Genomic DNA, 22061 nt, shown 5'->3' with positions numbered 1-22061 from the left:
CACCTTTCACCTATTAAACTACTTTGCAGAGACATATATTTTAACCAATGGTACAACCTAAAGTGAAACAGATTCTGTCTGCAGGTTCAACAAGCGTGGATTATTATTATCATATATTAAATATTATTTTTGCTTTGATATGTTTCATGCGGTCTCAAAGGTAATATCTGTGTGAGTCTGTGGATCGGACAGTAAAATGCTGGAGTACAAACTAAAGTCAGCTTAAAGCCACTGAAGATCAGCTGGCAAAAGAGCAGCTCAGACAGGTTTATCCATGATATCCAACACGCCGCCCCCACACAGTCAGTCCATGTGGGTAAGTGGGTCATGTATCTGCAAGGTCAACAAGCTCATTATCAAGCTACCAGCAAAACTATTGCCCAATACATCAAAATATATTTTTGATGAAAATAAATGACTTTTCAACATTCATGAAGGGTACTGGACCCACAGCGCTTTCTTAGGCACTGGGACTTTGCTTAATGAAGTTGTAGTTTGTGAAGACCAGCCTGATGGAGAAATCTAAATGCGATGACACCAATCCAATTCATTGATCCGGCTCAGCTCCAAAACTTTTTGCAGGCAGGAAGTAGAAGCCAAAAAAAGGCGTTGCTACAGGCTCCAGCAGGGCTTATAGGCTCAGGGTTCATGGAAGTGTTGACTTGATTTAAAACCACATCAGTAGCTAATAAGACAACACTGATCTATAGATGTAAAAAACAAAAAAGAGAGGGAGCGTTTGAGGATAAGCAGTTTCTTAAGTATCATGTACATACCTCATGCGGTCAGTAAGAAGCCAATACTCATTCCTTCTGACGACTAGAGTGTGGCGTAAGGACACCATACGACAGCCACCCCCCCTCTGTATGGGTGCATGTGACTAAAGGATTATCAGTGTTATCAGGGTCTGTGGATAAGATGGGGAGGTAAAGAAAGTTCTTGGAAAGCAGAAAGACACTTTTTAAGATGTTGTTCTTTGAACAGATAGACAGGAACTCATCCATGACATGTCCAGAGGAGAGATGAGGAATATCTTGGTAGGAGTCTAGAGCAGCCAGGCAGGAGGTTTAGACCATGGGTGTCCAAAGACAGTCCTTCAGGGCCGGCCTCCTCCTGGTTTTCCAGAATCCTACCTTTTCTGCTGCCGATTACCTGCATCAGGTGTGTTGGGCCAATAAGGAGCTTCAATAGCAGGTTGGATGGAAAACATGTTGAACACCAGCCCTCGAGGACTGACTTCAGACACCCCTGGTCTAGAGAAAGACCAAAGAGGAGGTTTATGGATGCAGTGAATGAGATGAAGGCACTGCTGTTAGAGGAGAGGGTGCAGAAGGCAGGGTTAGATGGAGGAAACTGATTGGCTGTGGTAAAAGGAAAAGAAGACAGGTATGGATCAATCATGTTTGTTGTGTTTAGACTCTAAACTTTAGAGGCAGCGTCTCTGTAACATAAACAAGACATAAAGATGTAAAGTAAGTGTAGATTCACACTAGACTTGCTGCAGCACACACACATTTACTCAGTGTCAAAGTACATTTGACCTCAAACCAGACTTTGGTTGCAGAGACCTCTGGGTTCTCAGGTAGAGAGCGCCTGGTTTGTTTGAAGAGGTGAGGCATGAGTCCAACACAACCTATCAGTCCTATGCATAGGCAAAACACAGGCGGTGACACCATTCTGATAGCAACAGAAAAATGTACAATTATATTGACAAAGGGATTTCTCTGGCTTGGACTTAAGGGCTGAAAGGCTCAGCAGCTAATTAATTTGGGGACATAAATGCTGCAAAGAAGACTGATATGGGGGTAGGACTCTCAGACTGGAAAAGTCTGTTGGTCTGGACAGTCTCCTTACTTTGGTCCAGATTGAGTGCTGACCCTTGTGTTTGGTCTGGATTCAGACTGCACTCAGACATTTCTGTTCCGGAGCAAAGCCTGTAAAACAAAACCATGTGACTAAAGATCTCTTCAGTCATTGGACAGGAATTGTGAAGGCGGGGTAAAGAAACAAGAGAAAGAATAATAGAAGTCGTTATAGTTCACTTATTCAAATTTTATATATAGAATGTACAATTTTGAATGTCTTTATAATGTTAGGTGCGACACCTTTTACTGCTGCTTTGGTACAGTGGAGGCTTTCTGCAAGACGGTTACTGTTGAAACGGCTATGAATGTATGCTGATAAGTGTTTATGACATGTAGATTGTCAGGAAAAGTGTGAGAAACAATATAGATCATGTTAAAAGTGGTTTTAATGAGCCTGCATCCATCCAAACACATTTCACTGAATTGCTGTGTCTCATCGTTGCTCCACATTTGTCCGGAGATCATCGGTTGCTTCCTTCCTATTTTCATCCCAGAATGACTGGCTATGGTGAGTGTTTTGGTCCAGTTGTTCTACTATGACCACAAGCCTATTCAGACTGAGGACACTCAGTGTGAACCACATCTCAGTCAGATTAGAAATGAACTCAGACCACCTTGAAAGATGGCGGTTCTTGGTCCCGGACCAGGATCTGTTTGGGTGAATTCAGACTGAAAATTTGTTCCAAGGATTTAAATTAAGAGTAAGTTATTTTAGATGTCCTGTCTTAGGTCCAGCTACTACGACCTCAAGACAAGGTCACTACAATGACGAGAATCTTCACCAACTTTTAGTGAGTAAAAGATACAGATGCTTCAGAACCAACACATTCTCATCCCCAAGTCGTCACATATTGATGTTCGGTTAAGGACCCTCCACGCCACTTTTTGACGTTTTGGGTGTCCCCAACTCTTTGTTTTTTGACGACATGGCTGTTTGTAAAGTCAAGGGTCAACAACCCTCAGAACGCGGTACCGGATGCTGCTGGACCTCGGGACACGTCCAGTAGAGGTACTCGAACCCAGATGAGGAGTCCACCGGTACCCAAACCTGGTACCGCATCTGGTTAAAGTTAAGTTAAAGTTCCATCAGTTGTCGCACACCTAGGTGTGTGAAATTTGTTCCCCGCCTTTGACCCATCCCCTGGGGGAGTGGTGAGCTGCAGACACAGGTGCACTCAGGAACCATTGTGATTTAACACTCCAATCCAACCCCTCCACGCAAAGTGTCAAACAGGAAGGCACCGGGTCCCAGTCTTTGATTTAACTCAGCTGGGATTTGAACTCACAACCTTCCAGTCTCAGGGCAGACACTCTACCACAAGGCCACTGATCTGGTAAGGGTTCAGGTCCGGTACAGCGTCTAATACCACATCCGGTACCATGTCCGGTTACGGTACCAGTACCCTAACCGGACAAGGTACCAGATTGCGTCCGGTACAGTGTCCGGTTCGCTCCCGGTAGCGCATCAGATACCAGTTCGTGTCCGGTGCCCTGTCTATTAGCGCATCTGGTGTTGGGTTAGAGTAGCAGTAGTGGGTTTGGCTACCGGTGCATTCCGCGTCGCAGTACTGGACCCGTTATGGTTCGCAGCCCAAAGGTTGGGGATCCATGATTTAATGGGAGCAGCCAGTATGTCGAAAAACGACTTGGGGACACCCAAGACGTCAAAAAGGGACACGGAGGGGTCCTTAACCCAACGCCAATATGTGACGAGTTGGCAGTGAGAATGTGTTGTCAGAACACCACAGTCTTTAAACACAACGACAAATACACCATAGACAGAAACGAGAAGGAAGAATAAATATTCAAGTCCTGATTGCTGAATCTAGTAGCTGTGATGTCAGTTTTTCATTATCTCAAACTGCCAACACTGTATCCAAATGTTCATAGAAACATCAGAACTTTAGCGTGTTCTTTGATGTACTTGAATCAGAAGTGTTGATTCATGTGCTGAATGCTTACACCGTCACGCCCACTTTAAAATGAAGCCAAACCCCGCCCACTGGAAACCTTTTATTTATACTTTTAAACTCTTAAACTCTCAAACAAAAGCACACATTTCTTTGAATTAAAATCTCTATTTATTGGTTAGCAATATTTTGACTTCTTTTGAGAATTATGAAATTTTCATTTATGATTCATTTTCTGTTGTGCTTTAATTGGCTGATCTGTTCTTTGCAAACTTGAGAGGAACAGGTGAGAACAGTACAATACTACAGAGCAAAATACAAACTTGTACTGTTAAGTGACAACACCAACAACGCAGTCTTTCTTCTTTCACCTCAGATCACAATGGAGGGAGACGTTCTCTGGTACATTTATGACTGCTGGTAAACACTTTGCTTGTTGGGTTCGTGTGTTCCTCAGAAGTGAGGTTCAGAGTCTTCAACGAGGCTGTCTGTGATGTAGCTGATGCATAACACGTTCTCAAAGTACTCTTTTTCCACGTGTGTGTTGACGGTCCAAGCTACAACCTCCACGCCTCTCTGAGCCCAGAACTGAACGTAGTCGCTGCAGGAACAGACAGGAGCAGACAGCGCTTTAAGAGAGAGGCACAGCCAGCAGGAACCTTGAACAAGACTGCTTTCTAACATTCAGCACTAAACTACGGTGGCTGAGACGGCTCACATAAATGCAAAAGCCACAACACAACAACAAAAGCCATAATGAGATGACAAAAGCCACAACACAACTGAAATGATTCCCAACAGAAATGAATAACTAACTTTTTTTTTTTAAGTTTCATTTAGCTGGAAAGCTCTGTCTGCCTGGGATCCAGCAGAGCAAGCGAACGTCGCCGCCCAGGCTGCTGCCAGCCCCTAGAGGTCGCTATGCTGGCTGGCCGCGGGTTCGGTGACCAACAAAGAGAATCGTTGGCCACGATGGTGGTCGCTCCAATTGCATGCCGGAAAACAGAGAGCCCCTCATCGGCGGATCTCTGTTTGCCAGGCAGCCAACCCCCCGACCAGCACAGCGACCTCCGCTGAGACGGGCAGCCTGAGCGGTGTTGTATGCTCAGTCAGACACTGGGTGGCGACGCGTGCTTGCTCTGCCAGACCCCTGCAGACATATCTTTCCACATTTCAAATCAAGGCAATAATAAAAAGAACACAATGGTTGGTTAAAAGAAAAAGACCCCCCAGCTTTATTTTTATTTATCCACACTCAGGTTAATGCTCAAAGTGTCAAGCAGTGCCAACAATCGCTCGACACTGAATGAAACTTGGAAAAAAAGAGAAAAAATTCAGTTATTAATTTCCACTGTGTTGTGGTTTTTGTCACCGTGCTTTGGCTTTTGTTGTTGTGTTGTGGCTTTTGTCACCGTGCTTCCGTTCTTGTCGTTCCATTTCGGCTTTTGTTGTTGTGCTTTGAGTTTTATCGTCGTGTTGCGGCTTTTACATTTATGTGAGCCATGTCGGCCAGGATACTAAACTCTCAAGTCTGGTTGAAACACACTCGTAGTTCAGACACAGACTTCACCAGCCTCATGTTGTGTTTAGTGTTTATGTGCTTGGAGGAACTCACGGTGACACAAAGTCCTTCTGCATCAGGAAGGCCGATATGCCACACAACCTCCACAGCACGTGATGATGGGCCCAGTCCAATAACACATCCATTAGTGTCATCCAGTATTGTTTCCATGGTGATGAGAAACGTGGGGTACCATCTCCCAAACGGCTCAGGCTCCACGGTCTGTGAGTCAATGCTGTGACCACCTCAGGGTCACTCTGTCTCATCTAAGAAAAGGTTCAGACACAGCAGAGCTGTTCAGGTTTTCATCTCATACAACAATCCTGCAGCTTCGTTCTGCTGACTGCAGCCTGTTGGTTTACATACAGCAGCCACGTCTGGCTGTGTCCAGGAGGCTCCTTACCCTGTAGATGACTTTGGGTTCGAAGGAGCAGACAATGCTGCTGTTGTACAGGACCGGGTGTTTCCTATACAAGTGTTTAAGAGCTGCAGCTGCCTGAGTAGAAATAAAGAACACATGAGTGAAGGTCAGTCAGCCGTCAGGTTGTGATTGTTGTGTTCCTTTGGTTGAAGCTAGCATTTGTGATGGTATAAACACCATCATAGATGCATAGTTTTAAGTTTCCCTTAAAAATAAAATTATGTGGGAAAAAAACACAAACCAAGTTGACCACAGAAAACATTTCAGAAATGTTTCTGTTACACTGACGTCACCATGGGTTCTTATGGGTTTTAAAATGTGTTGAGCAAAGAATACATGAAATATTTTGAAATATTTAAAAATAATAATAAATAAAAAAATTAGTATTTTGAATGGCATAATTTAATTCACATCCATAACATTAGTACGGAAGCCCGAAAACGGCCTGCCCTACTTTTTTAATCGTTTTCTCATGATAATGGGATATCTTGAGATGATATCTCGTTATCACGAGAAAACCAACTTGGTTTTCTTGAGAAAACGACATAATAACAAAGATAATCAATAATGAAGAAGGGAGTATCCCGCAGGGAAATAATGAGACTTCATCTGTTTTAAGTCTATTTATTTTGTGGTTAACAAGAAAAACTGCAGAAGAACACTCCTATTTTCTGTAATTATTTTATTAATGGGTCTCCGCTCCTCAAACGCCTTCAATCCGTCTCATGCACCAGCCCTCCTCCCTTTATTCCTCCCAAACCTCCGAATAGGCTGACTGACAGATCACAGCGCCGACGAGAATCTACGCATGTGTTCAATGAACTCTGGACATTAGCAGACTCTAAAAGCCACTCGGTCCAACTCCTTGAGTTGGACCGAGTGACAAAAGCATAGTAGCGGGTACTATGCTTTTGTCATTTTTATACAATCCTCAGGAAAACAAAGCAGTTTTTCAGAAAAATGTCTACACTATTTAATCAATCGATTATATATGGATCAGTTCTGATGTTCAACGTTTTCTCTGATAAACTGCTTTGTTTTGCTGCTGATGTCCGGAGCTCAGTGAACGCACCATGCAGACACGCTCTGCAGACCTGAATTCTGACAATCTGTCTATGTTTGTTCGGGGTTTTGGGGGAAATTAAGGGAGGCGCTGGTGCATGAGACTGAATTAAGATTTTAAAGAGCACAGATCCACTAATAAATAAAAAATAGACAAAAAAGAGCTTTTGCTTTCAAACAGGTGAAGTCTCTGTGTCTCTGAAAGGAAGAGGGGGGCGACTCGTTCTTGATTATCTCGTTATAACAAGATAGTGGATCTCGATATAACAAGAAAGCGATAAGAAAAAAAAAAAAAGTAGGGCAGACTGTTTTCGGCTTCCGTACATTACATTATTGTGCAACATATACGGTTGTTGTGAATGAAGACAAATGCAGATACTGAGAAGTGAGGAAACGTTTTGTTTCAGTAAATTCACAACTTTCCATCTTGTCTTGCCTTTCTTGTTTTTTTATATATAGCAGATCCAACTTTCATACTCATCATGAGGAGAATGAAGGAGATCGTTTCTTTAGGTAAATCCACTCTAGTGCTGCCAGAAACGATTTTTTAATAGTCAACTATTCACCCTTTTATTTTTTCTCGTAGTTGACGAATCGGATCATGCTCAAAGCGGAAATAAAACACTCATCTTAACCATCAATAAACTAACTAAAAACTAGATATACAGCATTACCTGTGATAATGCTAGTGTGAATGCTGTAAGCTGAATTTGGCTGCTGAAGAAGCTAGTGCTGATAGCTGAAGATGCTGAAAGTGATAGCTAAAAACACTGAAGCTGATAGTTGAAATCACTGAAGCTAATAGCTGGTAATGGTGAAGATAATAGCCAGCTAAAAAATTAGCTAAATGCCAGATTAGTCTAAAAAAGCCTAAGTTAGCCAAAATAGCTAGCATGCAGCTGAAATATTAGCTAAACTCCAAATTAGCCTAAAGAAACTGAAAAAAACCTAAATTAGCTAAAACAGCCAGCATGTAGCTTAAAAATAGCTAAACTTCAAAATATCCTAAAAAACTGAAAAAATGCCTAATTTGGCCAAAACAGGCAGCGTGTAAATATTAGGCTAACTCCAAAACAGCCTAAAAAACTTTTTAAAAAAGCGTAAATTAGTCTAAACAGCTAGTATTTAGCAGAAATATTATCTAAAAAAATCTTAATAAAAGCCAAAATAGTCCATAAAGCTATCATAATGTCATTATAACTTTTAACTTTACTACATTCCATATAATATAAAGTAATGACTAATTGACTATTAAATTAGTCGTTGACTATTTTAATAGTTCCAGTAATTCCATCTACAACTACATTACATCAGTTCAGGCACCTTTTTTTCTCTTGGTGATATGGACGCCGCCATGTTGGAGCCAGATGGCATCAGTAAGCAGTGATTGGTCAAAGTTGGACTGGGTCATTGTTTCTATGGCAATCGCTATCACCAAGAGCAAGCTTTTTGGAAGTTACAGAAGTTTTGAACGTTGGATGTGGGGGCCAAGAGAATGACTGAGTAACTACTGTTTATTTCTATATAGAAGTCAATGAGATCTTGGCTTCTTGGAGCCAGCAGGTACTTCCTGTTTGGAACACCAGGGGAGGAGGGGCCACTCATACCAGTTCTCATTTATAGTCAATGGTTAAATTGCTGTGGGGAAAAGTGAATTGATGCAGAAAAGAACTTTATCCTTTTATATCTAAAAATGAAATTTAACATGCAAGTAAAGGAATGAAATGGATCCTGATGATGAAAATAGTGTCCTGCGTCTTCTAATAAATGTCAGACCCTCTTTCTTTGTTCCTTCTGGTCTGTTCTCTTGTCCAATGTCGACATCATGCAGATCAATTCAATCAACTACCATGTTCCACATGTTCAAGTCTGTTCACTGGCTGAGCAGGATTCACCTCATCTGGATGACCTTTGACATCGAAGTAGATGCTGAGCTGCAGTTTAATGCATTCCTCTACTGCTTCTACCAAAGTTGGGATCTTCTCTCCAGCAAACTTGTACCTGCAGATGAGACATAGAAAATAACAAATCTTATTAACCCAAATGCTTCTGTAAATCGAGTCATTCTTTTGGTGAACAAACTAGGTGGAGGATCTTTGCAAAACCCAAGTCTTCAGAAGTAACTCTTCATATTTTCATTATTGGAACAGCGATGAGGCCTGTGAGCCAATGACGTGTTTAAAACAGCAGTGAATCTGTGTTTCACTAGTCTTGTGTGATGATTATGACAGAGGAAGTCTTGTGTTGTGTTTGTATTTTCTACATCAAAACACAAAAACGCAAACTTCCAGCTCAAAGATCAGAGTTTTGGTTCGTGTAAATGCATTCTATGAGAGTCAAGTTTTAGAGTTCTGTCATTTGGATGCTGAGGAGCAAAGTCTGACCTCCATGTAGTTCATTGTTCATTCAAGGTAAAAGTTTTCACCACATTGTTGCAGCATTAATGCAGCAGATCTGTACATTGAATTCATTTGATTGATCTAATCAAATGTGTAAAGGCCCGGGGGCCGGATCCGGCCCTCCAGGTAATTCTATCCGGCCCTCCAGATCATTTTATTTTATTGGTATTAATGATCCAATGTTATCTTGTTTATCTTGTGCTCATTTCTAACTTAAATCATTTTGACAAAACATATTTTTATGGAGAGTAAAATATTGAAAGTTATTTAGTGTTTAAGTTGATTTATTTTGGAATAATATTCCTGTCTTTTTATTATTCATAATTATGTTAAAGTTTTAAAAATTGGCATTCTGTTAGCTTTTTGGATTATTTTGACATTTACTACGATTTGTTTGGTTATTTTGGAGTTTAGCTAATATTTCAGCTACATGCTAGCTGTTTTGGCTAATTTAGGCTTTTTGAGTTTATTGGGCAATTTACAAGTTTAATTTTTTTGAAGTTTTATTATTATTTTGGCTAACCTACGTTTTTTTTTTAGACCAGTTTAGCTCATATTTTAGCTGGCTATCAGCTTCAGTGTTTTTAACCATCAATTTCAGAATCTTCAGCTATCAGAACTAGCATTTTCAGCGGTCAAATTCAGCTTACAGGATTCACACTAGCATTATTGCAGTTAATGGTATATATATATATATATATATAGTTAATAATTATGTTAAAAGTTACAGTTTTAAAGTTTTAAAAGTGTATTTTTAGAGTGTTTAATAAATGTTTATCCTCTTCTGCCCGCGATCTAAGGTGTGTTTTGGATTTTGGCCCCTTGTGTGATTGAGTTTGACACCCCTGGTGTACAGCTTGTTTTCTGAGCACCAGCCCCTCCCAATCCATAAAAACAAGTAGGCTCTCACATTGTGACATCACCCTGATCTAAATGGATCCATGAGAAGCTCATCTTTTAAGTAACTTTAACTGCAGTATTGTCCCTTCAGCAGGTATCTGATAATGCCTTTAGATCGCTAAACCTACTGGCTGGATCATGATTTCTACACGCAGCTTCCAGCCAGGAAAACAGTTAAAATGGTCACTAATAATAAATAACAGAGACAGAATACAATTCAAACCCATAAAGAGAAGCTCATGATTAAACTAGATTTAAAAGGTTTAGGAAAATGTATAGATAAAAGTGATGCAAAAAAAGTTCCTCTGCAAATCTGAATGATGACATCATTTTAGAGCCAGGTGCTTCAAATACGTTCAGGCTCTTTGGACGGCCAAAAAAAACCTTAAGTAATATTTATCCCCCAGACAGTTGACGGTGGGACTGTGGGAAAATGCAGAAACTTTATTTTAAGAAAAAAAAATACAATAAAGAAAAAGTCTATCAGCAGAAATAGTCTTTTTCCTTCTATCTACCTAAATTTGAGCATTTCTTAACAAAAAGAACTCCTGCAATCTCAAACTAAGGTTAATCATCAAAAAGTCATCATAAGCTATAATTTATCAGAAAGTTTGGCCTTTAACCTTAGTACAGTTTCAGGTTCGTTTTGGAATCACTGTGTAATATTTTGTGGAAATGATATGTAAAAACAAAGAAATAATAGTTTGTAACTAAAAATATGAAGATCAAACGGTCAAAACGGTCCCACTGCTTATGACGGCTGTTGTGTTCGATTCTTTTGCTTCTTTTAATGGTCATTTTATGCTAATTTTATGACGTCATCCTCCAGCCGGCCTCGTAAGTATCACCCCAATTTGTGCATTCTTGATTTTTAACTCATACGATACAATTTGTGCATAAGTACAAAAATTTTGAAATAAAAAAAAATACAATTTTCACATGCACAAATTAAAATGAAACACCTTGAAACTAATTACATGCACAAATCTTTAAAAAATACATACGGATGGCTTGTTATGCAAGCACAAGACCTCATCAACACACAAATCTGATGCGAGACTTTTTTGACGTCTCACAGATTCGTCCTTAAGTGATGCGTTTAAATGCCTCTAGAATGCTGGGTCATCAGAGTTTTCTTATCAGCCACTTTAGACTTAGGTTGTAAATATTATCTAGTGACGTTTTCTCACTTTCTTAAACAGATATGCCCCAATTATTTAAAACAAGTTTGATAAAAAATCAAACTGAAGCTTAATCAGCAGCAGAATAAGTTCATAAATTTAGAAGCCTAAATAAAATACAGGGTTGCGTCAGGAAGAGCATGTGGAAATCAGTGAAAGCGGATTTGCCATGGCGACCTCTGGCCGGATGCGCCGAGAGGTGCAACCGTAGAAGTTTATGAAATGAAGTCCCTTTCTTATTAGAAAGAAGACATGATCACTTCTAACAAAAACTTTGTATTGAATTTTCAATCAGCTAAGTTAATGTCTGTTTTGTAGAATTTTTGCTCTCTTGTAGGGTCCAGATGACCCCAGCCTCATATTGACGTGTTATCCATCTCATGACAAATGTGGATGAAGGTGAACAGGATTTCATGTCTGCCATGAACACAAGTGAAAATCAAAAATCATTGAGAAAAAAAAAAAGTTCAGCGCACTGTCTTGTGGGGTCCAGATGACCCCACTTTTAATGTAAACAAGCTAAGGAGTGCAGAAGGTTACACCAACATTTTCTGCTGCAGGAATCTCAGTGTGGTTTCATCTTAGAACAGGAGCAGATTTACAAGATTATCATAAATTCCTGGTCAGACACTCCGACCATGAATCTGTTTAGTGAAATGTCACTGATACAAAACACACAGTGGCTCTGAGTCTCTACAGAGAACTGAGCTTGCAGGTACAGGAAGTCAATTTAACCGCCTTAAATTTGGTTTACTTGTGGAAATATTAGGTCTTTCCAACTCTCTGATCAGTTGTGGTGTACCACAAAGCTTTGTTGTGGGTCCCAAACTTTTTAGCTTGTGTTTGAACTGCTACTTCCACCTAGTGCTGCCACAAACAATTATTTTATTAGTCGACTAATCACCTATTATTTTTACAGATTAGTCGACTAATCGGGGAAAAGCGCAAAGTGGATGTAAAACACACATCTTAACCATCATTAGCATTAAACTAACTGAAATCAATGGCAATTAAGATGATAGTTTATTAAACTTTTAACGAATCATGCAGCTTCTGTCCTTCAGTAGTTTCTAGTATCAAAACTAGATTAAATCAAATGAGGGATCAGGAATATACTTTCCATTAAACTCGTTTTGACAGGTGACCTTTGACCCTACACCATCCATCAAACTCGTTTTGACAGGTGACCTTTGACCCTACACCATCCATTAAACTCATTTTGACAGGTGACCTTTGACCCTACACCATCCATCAAACTCGTTTTGACAGGTGCCCCGCCCCTCAAGATGACGTAACAATTTATTATCAATTTTAAATATATAGGGTCAAAGGTCACCTGCCAAAATGAGTTTGATAGAAAGTATATTCCTGATCTCTCTAATGAGATCATCTGAAACAAGGAACTATTTTTCACTAAAGATAAAGTTTTAGTCTCACTGACTCAAATAATGAATGAATAGTGCATTTTTTGGTGCTGAACGCTCACAACTTTGTTCAATTTTACTACTCTCTGACCCCATATAATATAAAGTAACGACTAATCGACTATTAAATTAGTCTTCGACAATTTTAATACTTGATTAATCGTGGCAGTCCTACTTTAACCATATTTCTAAGATACACATTTCTGGCTTTTTTGTCCCCTCAGGAAAATAAAAGTGTTATTTCTTAATAATAAAATAACACTTTACTAGCTGCATTTCCATTACACATTTGCGCAAAACTTTATTGACATTCTAGGAATTTCGAAAAAACTGTTTCAAAATGACACTGTTTCCATTAAATCATAATTTTGCGATAAAGCACAAACCAACTCACGGGATAAGTCATTAAAAACTTGGCGATGAATGAGAACAAGTATTTTTTTATTTGATTCACCAAAAGGGAGCATTTGTGTGACGTCACAGCTCTGTCTGGGGCGCGTGCAGCACAGCTCAACTAAGAAGAGAGAGAAGTCTGTTCAGCGGTTAAAAAAAAAGCATTCTAACAGGAAAGCATCTGGACCTTTTTTCTGTTTGAAAACACGACAACATCCATTCAAGTTTCTGTCACGGCTCTCACACTCATAAGACTTCAGGCTCCAAGCTGCAAAAGTGCGTCTGCAGATGAAGCGATGAGGAAAGGAGGAGGAGCTGCTGCGCGATTCCATATGACCTGCAACTTCTAAAGACCTGTGACGCTGTGGGACCTCTCGATGCGCCGGCTGTGCAGCGCTCAGAGCAGAGTCTTCATACCGAGAAGAGCATTTATTTTTTAAAAAGTGTTTCCATTATAGTTTTGCAAAAAAATCTCTATTTTGATACGCTCCAAATACCACCTCCTTTAAGCCCAAAAACTTTTTTTTCGAAAAATGCCAGTTTTTTCAAAATTGTGGTGTTTCCATTAAGAGAATTTATTAGCGAAATTCCAATTTGAGAAATTTCAAAGTTAATGGAAACACGACTAGTGTCAGGTTAACAGCAAGTTAAATCTGATGTTTCTAGAATTTAAAAGTTATAACATCAGACGGAGCCTTCAGCTATCAGACTCCTCTCTAGAATCAGATTCTCAGTGAGCTGAGCTTGTACAAAGCAAACAAACCAGAACAAACAAGTTCTATAATATTCAAACTATGGACAAAAAACTAATAATCTACAGATAATTACGTCTTAAAGATCCAGATATCTCAAGAGCAGAACATCTTTTTCTCACTTTAACCCTTCCGCTCTCCTTGGCTTGTTTCCATTAAAAGTGGGGTCATCTGGACCCCACAAGACAGTGCGCTGAACTTTTTTTTATCATTGATCTTTGAGTTTCACTAATGTCCATGGCAGACATAAAATCCTGTCCACCTTTGTCCACATTTGTCATGGAAGGAATCGCACATCAATATGTGGTTGGAGTCATCTGGACCCAAAGAGAGTGGAAGGGTTTTAACTGTGTATTTAGTTGTTTAAATTCATTTGACCTGAGTCGGTGTTTAGCAGATGCATCCAGCTTCCTCAGTTCTGAAAAGGTCATCTGGGAGAGCGGTCCGGATCCATCGGTGGTCCGGTCCACAGTATCATCGTGCATCAGGACTGGAACGCCATCTGCTGAGAACTCCAGGTCCAGCTCCACGCCTGTTGCTCCGTTCTTACTGGCCTGTACCAATCAGAGAGTCAAGGTTCAACCCAGGGAATTGTTCTTCTTGGAATCCAAAATCATCGCATGGAACCATGAGAAAACCCCAAGGTCAAGATGGGATGTCAAAGCTGGCGCAAATCATTCAACGCAAAAACATGTTAAAGATCTCAACCACAATTACCCCTTCCCTCCCAAACAAATAATTTAAAAAAAACATTACATTTTAGAAATCAAAGCAAAATTCCTGAAAAGAAAACCTTGTAGAAAAAAGGGAATTGTTTTGGAATACCAAAGTACTTTTCAGAAATCAAAACAAAATTCCTGAAAAGAAAACCTTGGGGAATTGTTTTGCAAAACAAAAGTAATTTTCAGAAATCAAAATGAAAACAAAAATGTAAAAAGATAAGAAACCATGAAATGTGTTATAGAACATCACTGATTGGATGATGACCTTGGTTCATGTTTTGAACCACAAGTTATTTGGCAGAACGATATCTTCTGATATGTCTTTAAAGTCCCACTCAGTCATCTTTTGATCTATTTTCAAAGCGCTCTTTTAATCATGATTGGGATGTTTTTAGCCAAAATCTGTATTTTTTATTGATTATATAGACCCAACCTAACATTTCGAGTGCATCATAAATGGCGAGCAGTAGCCGAGCTATCCAGCTGTACAGTTTAGATCCAGGTGGAAGCTAAGGCGAGCAACACAAAGATGGCTGTGGTGAAGCGGTCGACCCAGGGTTGACCCTGGGCTGCATGGAACCCTAGTCAAAGGTTCAGTTCCTGCCCTGTCTGTTCATGTGTCGTTGGGAAAGACACCGAACCCCAAAATGTTATAGGTTAATCCTAGGGCTGCCATGATCGACTATTAAAAACGCTGACGAAAAATGTAATAGTTCACCATTCATTAATTTATATTATATGAAGTGAGAGTGTAGTAAATTGAAAGTTATAATGCCATTCTGCTAGCTTTTTGGACTATTTTGGCATTTATTAAGGCTTTTTAGGTTATTTTGGAGTTTAGCTTATATACTGCTCTCAAAAATTAAAGGAGCACTTTACAGAAACACATTAAATACAACAGATCTCAATATGAAGTTGGATATCTATACAAATAACGACAGGGCAGTGTCTTAGGAACAAAAGGATGCCAAGTCTTTTAATGGAAATAAAAGTTTTCAGCCTACAGAGGCTCAATTGTGTAGACACCATAACATCAGAGTGAAATGAAGATGTGGCAGGCTAGTCCATTTTTTTTAAAAAGCTTAATTTCTGCAACTCAAAATGCTTTTCAGTATCTTGTGTGGCCCCCACCAGCTTGTATGCATGCTTGACAACGTGGGGGCATGCTCCTAATGAGACAACGGATGGTGTCTTATGGCATTTCCTCCCAGATCTGTGAGGGCATCCCTGAGTTGTTGTACAGTCTGAGGAGCAACCTGGCGGCGCCTAATGGACCCAAACATAATGTCCCAGAGATGTTCTATTGGGTTTAAGTCAGGGGATGGTGAAGGCCATTCAATTGTTTCAATTCCTTCATCCTCCAGGTACTGCCTGCATACTCTTGACACGTGAGGCCGGGCATTGTCGTGCATTAGGAGGAAACCAGGACCTACTGCACCAGCGTAGGGTCTGACAATGGGTTCAAGGATTTCATCTGGATACCTTATGGCAGTCAGAGCACCATTTCCTAGGCAGTAGAGGTCTGTGCGTCCCTCCATGGATATGCCTCCCCAGACCATCACTGACCCACCACCAAACCTGTCATGTTGAACCACGTTGCAGGCAGCATAACGTTCTCCTTGTCTTCTCCAGACTCTTTCACGTCTATCACAGGTGCTCAGGGTGAACCTGCTCTCGTCTGTGAAAAGTACAGGGCGCCAGTGGTGGACTTGCCAATTCTGGTGCTCTTGAGCAAATGCCAGTGGAGCTCCACGGTGCTGGGCAGTGAGCACAGGGCCCACTACAGGACGTGGGGCCCTCAGGCCACCTTCATGAAGTCTGTTCCTGATTGTTTGGGTAGAGACATTCACACCAGTGGGCCTCTGGAGGTCATTCTGTAGGGCACGAGCAGTGCTCAGCCTGTTCCTCCTTGCACAAAGGAGCAGGTATGGGTCCTGCTGAGGGGTTGAGGACCTTCTACGGCCCTGTCCAGCTCTCCCAGAATAACCACCAGTCTCCTGAAATCTCCTCCATGTTCTGGAGATTGTGCTGGGAGACACATTAAACCTTCTTGCTGCAGCACGTGTGGATGTGCCATCCTGGAGAAGTTGGACAACCTGTGCAACTTCTGTAGGGTTAAGGAATCTCCTCATACTGTCAGTAGAGATAATTATCAAGCCAAAATCAGCACGAGAGGAAACCTTTGAAAGGTAGTAAAGTGTTATAATTTGTCTGCAAGTGGATGCATCAGTATAGAGCAGAGCAGAGGTCCGCCTAGAGTACATCACAAACACAATCTTTTTCAAACAGTTGTCTGCTCTTGATTCAGAGCGATTTGAATAGAAAAAAATACACAGAAATGCAATTTCTAGCTTAATTTCCTTCACACGTCATCCATCATCAGTAAAATGCAACACGAACATGTTAAAAACACAATTTTCCTATGAGTGGGTCTTAACAGTTTATCAACTGAACACCGACAGAAACACTATCTCCACACGACACAGGTCAAGAGTGTCACCATGAAAACACAAATGAATCTGACCTCTCTTATGGCAGCGAGGGTGTTCTCCGGTGCGTCGTGCGCTCCGCCCCTGTGAGCGATCACCGACACACGGGCGCTGTCCGCCCCGCGCACCGCCGGATGCAGCACAAGACGGGCTCGGCTGCTCGCCACTTGGGGGAAGCGAAACATGGCTAGAAAAACGTATAAGGAAGTAGTGAGGACGGCAGACCATAGTGGACTCCGGGTGGCCATTAAGACAACTAGGAAGACGAAGGAGTGGAGGGTGACCTCGTCCCCCAGCTGAAGCATCGCTCCTCCGTTCTCTGATCCTGTATGTATACAGCTGTGGGAGAAGAAGCACCGCCCGCGTGTTACCGGCACATTCTAACCTGTCAGTGCTCCTAGAGCCTGGAGCTCCGCCCATCTGAGTTGTAACAGCATCGAACGCGCTTCACTGAAAAAGCGCCTGCAGATAAAAAGCGCGATTGGAAAACAATGTTTTAACAAAATAATTAAAATTTTATTTTGGAAAAAATATAAATATATTATTTAATATAATTAGAAAAGATAGCAATTTAATTTTGAAGAAAGTAACTTTATTTTGAAGAACAAGATGAACAAAAAAATGGCAACTCAAGAAAATAGGAATTACTTGTTTAGTTTTCCACCCGGAGGTTTTAGAGTGTGACACAAAAGGCTAAGAGAACTTCAACTTTATTGAAGATCCCCCTGAATAAGGGTAAAGAAAGCGTCATTAAACAGTCTGCATAATAATGGACTACACGGTGTATGGTCTACAAACCCAGCAGTGAACAGTCGCCGCACCGCTGGTAGTCTCTGGCCGGAACGGAAGTGCTCGTTCCGTCAGGTCAAAAGTATGTCGGGGGACAAAATTAAACCGTGTAGTTAACCAAATAAAAGCAGTTATATATTAGTCAACATAACGGGGGAAAAAATCAAAGGAAAAACATTGTATGAAATTTAAAGCACCCATAGAACAAAATGCAAAGAAATACGGGTATGGGCGTGGTTAGGTAAAGGGAATCGAGTACTGACAAGAGTGAATAAAGTTACTAAGAAAACACTTCCGGGTCAGGGTTATTTTCTATAGATTACTTCCTGCTCCCGACTATGCTGCTTCGTTTTCTCTAATGCCCTTGCCTCCTGCCACGGTGAGTGTCTTTTCAAAGTGACTGATGTGTTTAGCTCCTAAATGATGGATGAACCTCCAGCTGCTGGTTCCTCGGAGCCGTTTGTCAGCGTGGTTGTTGAAGGTGTGCTCGTGTTTGGCTCTGATCCTGATTAGAAGGAAAGAGCAGGCTTCCCATGTTCTTCATAGCTTTGCATACCTTTCCAACCCAGTAGTCAGAGTGACTCAATAACCTCTAATAACGAGTTGAAAACAGTATTATTAAATTTAAATGCAGATTTTAGTGGAATTAAAACAATCTATATGTACAATTTGAATGCAGTTTCTCCACAATGGCATTCAAGCACATAATTTCACATACACATACATTTCTCTGAGAAATTTAGATTTCTACATGTTGAGGCTTTAAAGACCCACTCCAATTAGAATCCTGTTTTTGGTGTTTTACCTTGACCTTTTCCTGATAATTGAGGGGCATATATAGACAATTAAGATCAAAACGGATTTTCTGAGTATATTTCTCTATTCAAAATGTTGTAAAATAAAAGCAGACAAAAACACACACACACACACACACATTTTAAAAAAAGAGCTGACAGATAAAATATCTTAACTATACAGATTACATCTAGTCATTAAAGTAGTTAAAAACAACTTTTTGCTGTTTATTTTTTTTCACAAAAATTGAAAATACTGTCATTTTTCAACCGTTATTAGGATCACTCCAGCAAATTCTGAAGGAGAAAAGCGGCAAGATTTTGTGTTTTATGCACCACGGGGGTTGGCTCAGGTGTTAAAAGGTTAAAAGACCCTGAGAACGCTGTAGAAATAGATGATTGAAGGGGTACTTACTAGTTTTTAAAATCCAATAAATCCATCTGGCACGTCTGGTTTGAATTTTGAAGCTAAGGAACATTAGTTGTTTATTGAACTCAATAGATAAACTGACACAATATAGACAAAAAGAAAAAATGAATTCAACACAATAATTATATTCAAAATCACAATTAGGGAAGTTTGTTTTTCCAATGTTTTTTCAATATACACCAAACTACCCCAAAATGATGACCTATTAAAAATCAGTGTTTTTTCTACTCACTATTGGTAGTTTATTGCTGTGAGTTTCACTTTTCAGTCTTAGTTTTCACAGATTTTACTGACCATTTATGATGATTTAAAACAGACCAACATCACATCAGTAGCTTTAAATGATTTTATTCGCATCTAGGAAAACCGTTGACTCCATCCCTCAACAGTCTGTACTCTAAGTCATGTTATTTTTCTCAGATGAAGTCGGTGTTGCTGCGGAGGCTGACGTCCCACGTTCTATCATGCAGCAGAGGGTCTTGTTTGCTCTCCGGACGGATTTCTTGCACCTTGGAGTGTCCTCTGCGTTCCTCATCAGTTCAGATCCGTCCTGGACCTGTTGGAGCTACAGTTCCCGCTTTGATCAGACACTACGACTCAACGACGCAGAAATATTCAATGATTTACACCCTGCCACACATTAAGCTCCTTCGAGCGGTGTCGAGACTCAAACTCATCCAGACTGCCATCACTGCTGTCATCTTACCTCCAGTGTATGTCCTCTATTTCCAGGGAGCCGCCTCCTTCTTTTTGGTCAGCTACTCCACTGGAATTGCTGTGTTTGCTGGAGTCATGCTGTACACTTTCAGCCATTTCTTCAGGAGGGTTGTGGGGATGATGTACCTTGATCCATCGCAAACCATGCTTAAAGTTTCCCACCTCACTTTCTGGGGAAAGCGCCATGATATGTACATTCCTGTTTCAGATGTTATGACCATTGGAGATACTGGAGATTCAGCCAGTGAGACCATACTCAAGCTTAAGAGGTACAGCAGCCCAGAGACGTTGTATTTCTCTGTTTATTTTGGAAAGGTGGTGGATAGACGGGGCTTTGAGAAAGTTTTTGGAACATAATTTCTTTGAAGTTTTCTGTGAAAAAACTGTTGTGCCAGGTAGAAGTTAATAAAATATCCTACAGAATACAGTTTTGACTGATATTTATATGATAAGATCAATAAATGCTGTTCTCAGTTAAAGAACATGTAGAAATCCTGAAAAATCTTCTCGGCCATTAAAGAAACCCTAGGGGAGGGGTTCTCAAAGTGTGGGCCGCGGGGAGAGTTTTTGTGGCCCTAAATAAATCATAATTGATGGTTATCAAACCAGCTGTGGGCCTACATTGCTTGGAAATTTTCTTTTGTTTTGTGGTTTCTGGCGACATCTGCAGGAACAAAAATGTCATTACACCCATAGGTGTCAATTGTACAATTTATTCATTTCACCGCTAGAGGGCAGACAGCAAAGTGAATGTGTCAGGGGGAATTAAAATGTGTACAAATTGCACAAAAATCCTAAACATATATAATATATGAGGAAAAAAACACATTCAAAAACCTCCAGGGTTCAATAAACTTGACATTTTTCAAAAATCAAATTAGTAACTGCCTTTTTATTTTGAAGTTGTTTGATGATGTGACTGTACTGATTGATTTCATTAAAAGTTGGAATCTCCTTTTGGAGTTAGACTGATGTCACTGCCTCCACGGAGAAAGGAAGGAATATGATGACGGCAGGAGAAATGGGGTCAGAGCGGGATTCGGAGAGAGAGCAGGTTCTTTTGAGGAAAAAACGTGTTGGCGAGGAGAAAAGGCGAGTAGAGCAATTCCCATTCCTCTCATTCACAATATACTACAATGCAATTAAACCACAATTTTTTGGGGAAAAAAAAACAGAAAAAGTGCTTTCAAGCTGACTTTATACTTCATGTGCTGGATAGAGTCATGTGACTGATTTGCAGGTAAATGCGATGCTCCAAGAATTCAACATAATCGTCACTATGTTACAAATCATAAAAACTATGACAAATTTACCGGCGAGGAGCGTAACAATAAGCTCCAACAACCAGGCTACGCTGCACAGCAGAGAATGTTTACAAAAAGACTGTGACAGAAGCTAGCTACAGTTGTGGCTTTGAAAATGACCCGGTGTTACGCAAAGGTACGTTCCCCCTGTCAGAATGTGTTTCCCCGCTCTCAGGCATCATTGATTTGTTTCATAACACTCATATTCTGTCCCAGAAAGTGGATGATAACAATATAGTTTTTTCTAGTGCATTTGGGAGTTTATGGTCATTTTTTATTTTTTTTCCCACGTATTCTATGTAAAACAACGAGAGGGAGAACGGATTCTGTTGGGTTGCTGCTGATCCAGCCTGCCAGAATCTGTGGCCCCAAAAAACTGCTGTAGAAGCAACAACTATTCAACTATTCTGTTCATTGTTACATGCTTCCATAATAAAGTCACTTTCATAAATCACATTTCTTACCTTAAATTAGACAAAAAAGTCTTTTTTTTTTAACACAAAAAGCTGTTGTTTTGTGTCGAAAATGTGGAAAAATATACAAATATAACAATAAACTCCTAAATAAAGTATATTGTATCGGAGTAGAGCCACTTCTCCTCCACATCGAGAGGAACCAGTTCAGGTGGCTCGGGCATCTGGTCCGGATGCCTCCTGGACGCCTCCCTGGTGAGGTGTTCCGGGCATGTCCCACTGGGCGGAGGCCCCGGGGAAGACCCAGGACACGCTGGAGAGACTATGTTTCTCGGCTGGCCTGGGAACGCCTCAGGGTCCCCCCAGAGGAGCTGGAGGAAGTGGCCGGGGAGAGGGAAGTCTGGGCATCTTTGCTTGGACTGCTGCCCCCGCGACCCGGTCCCTGATGAAGTGGAAGAAGATGGATGGACGGATGGAATTATTAAGCTTCTTTTAAAACTGTTTGGGACAAAATATTAGTGTTATAAAACAAATC

General features: G+C 40.6%; 2 protein-coding genes across 5 annotated transcripts; one reads left to right on the top strand and one right to left on the bottom strand.

Annotated features, from left to right (window-relative positions):
* Positions 1–3927: 3927 nt before the first annotated feature.
* gde1 (glycerophosphodiester phosphodiesterase 1) lies at positions 3928–18014 on the bottom strand. 3 transcript variants are annotated; one of them, XM_036214882.1, is made up of 7 exons: positions 17364–17514; positions 17115–17266; positions 14247–14422; positions 8715–8820; positions 5740–5832; positions 5391–5602; positions 3928–4376 (listed from the first exon to the last, which is right to left on the bottom strand). In XM_036214882.1, exons 1-7 carry the CDS (start codon positions 17497–17499, stop codon positions 4229–4231), a joined length of 1023 nt encoding a protein of 340 aa, XP_036070775.1. In that variant the 5' UTR covers positions 17500–17514; the 3' UTR covers positions 3928–4228. The 3 variants fall into 3 exon arrangements, with proteins under 3 accessions (XP_036070775.1, XP_024115543.1, XP_024115542.1); XM_024259775.2 differs by lacking the exon at positions 17364–17514 and adding an exon at positions 17878–18014 and having other exon boundaries at positions 4229–4376; XM_024259774.1 differs by having other exon boundaries at positions 4229–4376; positions 17465–17531.
* Positions 17270–20236, top strand: tmem186 (transmembrane protein 186). 2 transcript variants are annotated; one of them, XM_036214955.1, is made up of 2 exons: positions 17270–17406; positions 19513–20236. In XM_036214955.1, the coding sequence occupies exon 2, from the start codon at positions 19513–19515 to the stop codon at positions 20164–20166; it is 654 nt and encodes a 217-aa protein (XP_036070848.1). In that variant the 5' UTR covers positions 17270–17406; the 3' UTR covers positions 20167–20236. The 2 variants fall into 2 exon arrangements, with proteins under 2 accessions (XP_036070848.1, XP_024115544.1); XM_024259776.2 differs by lacking the exon at positions 17270–17406 and adding an exon at positions 18094–18247.
* Positions 20237–22061: the final 1825 nt, after the last annotated feature.

Source organism: Oryzias melastigma, linkage group LG1, assembly GCF_002922805.2.
Source record: "Oryzias melastigma strain HK-1 linkage group LG1, ASM292280v2, whole genome shotgun sequence".
Taxonomy (NCBI): Eukaryota; Metazoa; Chordata; class Actinopteri; order Beloniformes; family Adrianichthyidae; genus Oryzias; species Oryzias melastigma.
This window is presented reverse-complemented; position numbering and strand designations above follow the sequence as displayed.

What these genes read in the sequence shown, in the direction of transcription:
- tmem186 (XM_024259776.2), top strand. Translation starts at nt 18,227, where the DNA reads ATGCCCTTGCCTCCTGCCACG. An exon ending in TGCCCTTGCCTCCTGCCACG is followed by an intron (nt 18,248 to 19,512) that starts GTGAGTGTCTTT and finishes TATTTTTCTCAG; the next exon opens with ATGAAGTCGGTGTTGCTGCG.
- gde1 (XM_036214882.1), bottom strand. Translation starts at nt 17,499, where the DNA reads ATGGGCGGAGCTCCAGGCTCTAGGAGCACTGACAGGTTAGAATGTGCC. An exon ending in TCAAAGGTCATCCAGATGAG is followed by an intron (nt 5,833 to 8,714) that starts GTGAATCCTGCT and finishes ATTTCTACTCAG; the next exon opens with GCAGCTGCAGCTCTTAAACA. An exon ending in CAGAAGGACTTTGTGTCACC is followed by an intron (nt 4,377 to 5,390) that starts GTGAGTTCCTCC and finishes CTGTTCCTGCAG; the next exon opens with CGACTACGTTCAGTTCTGGG.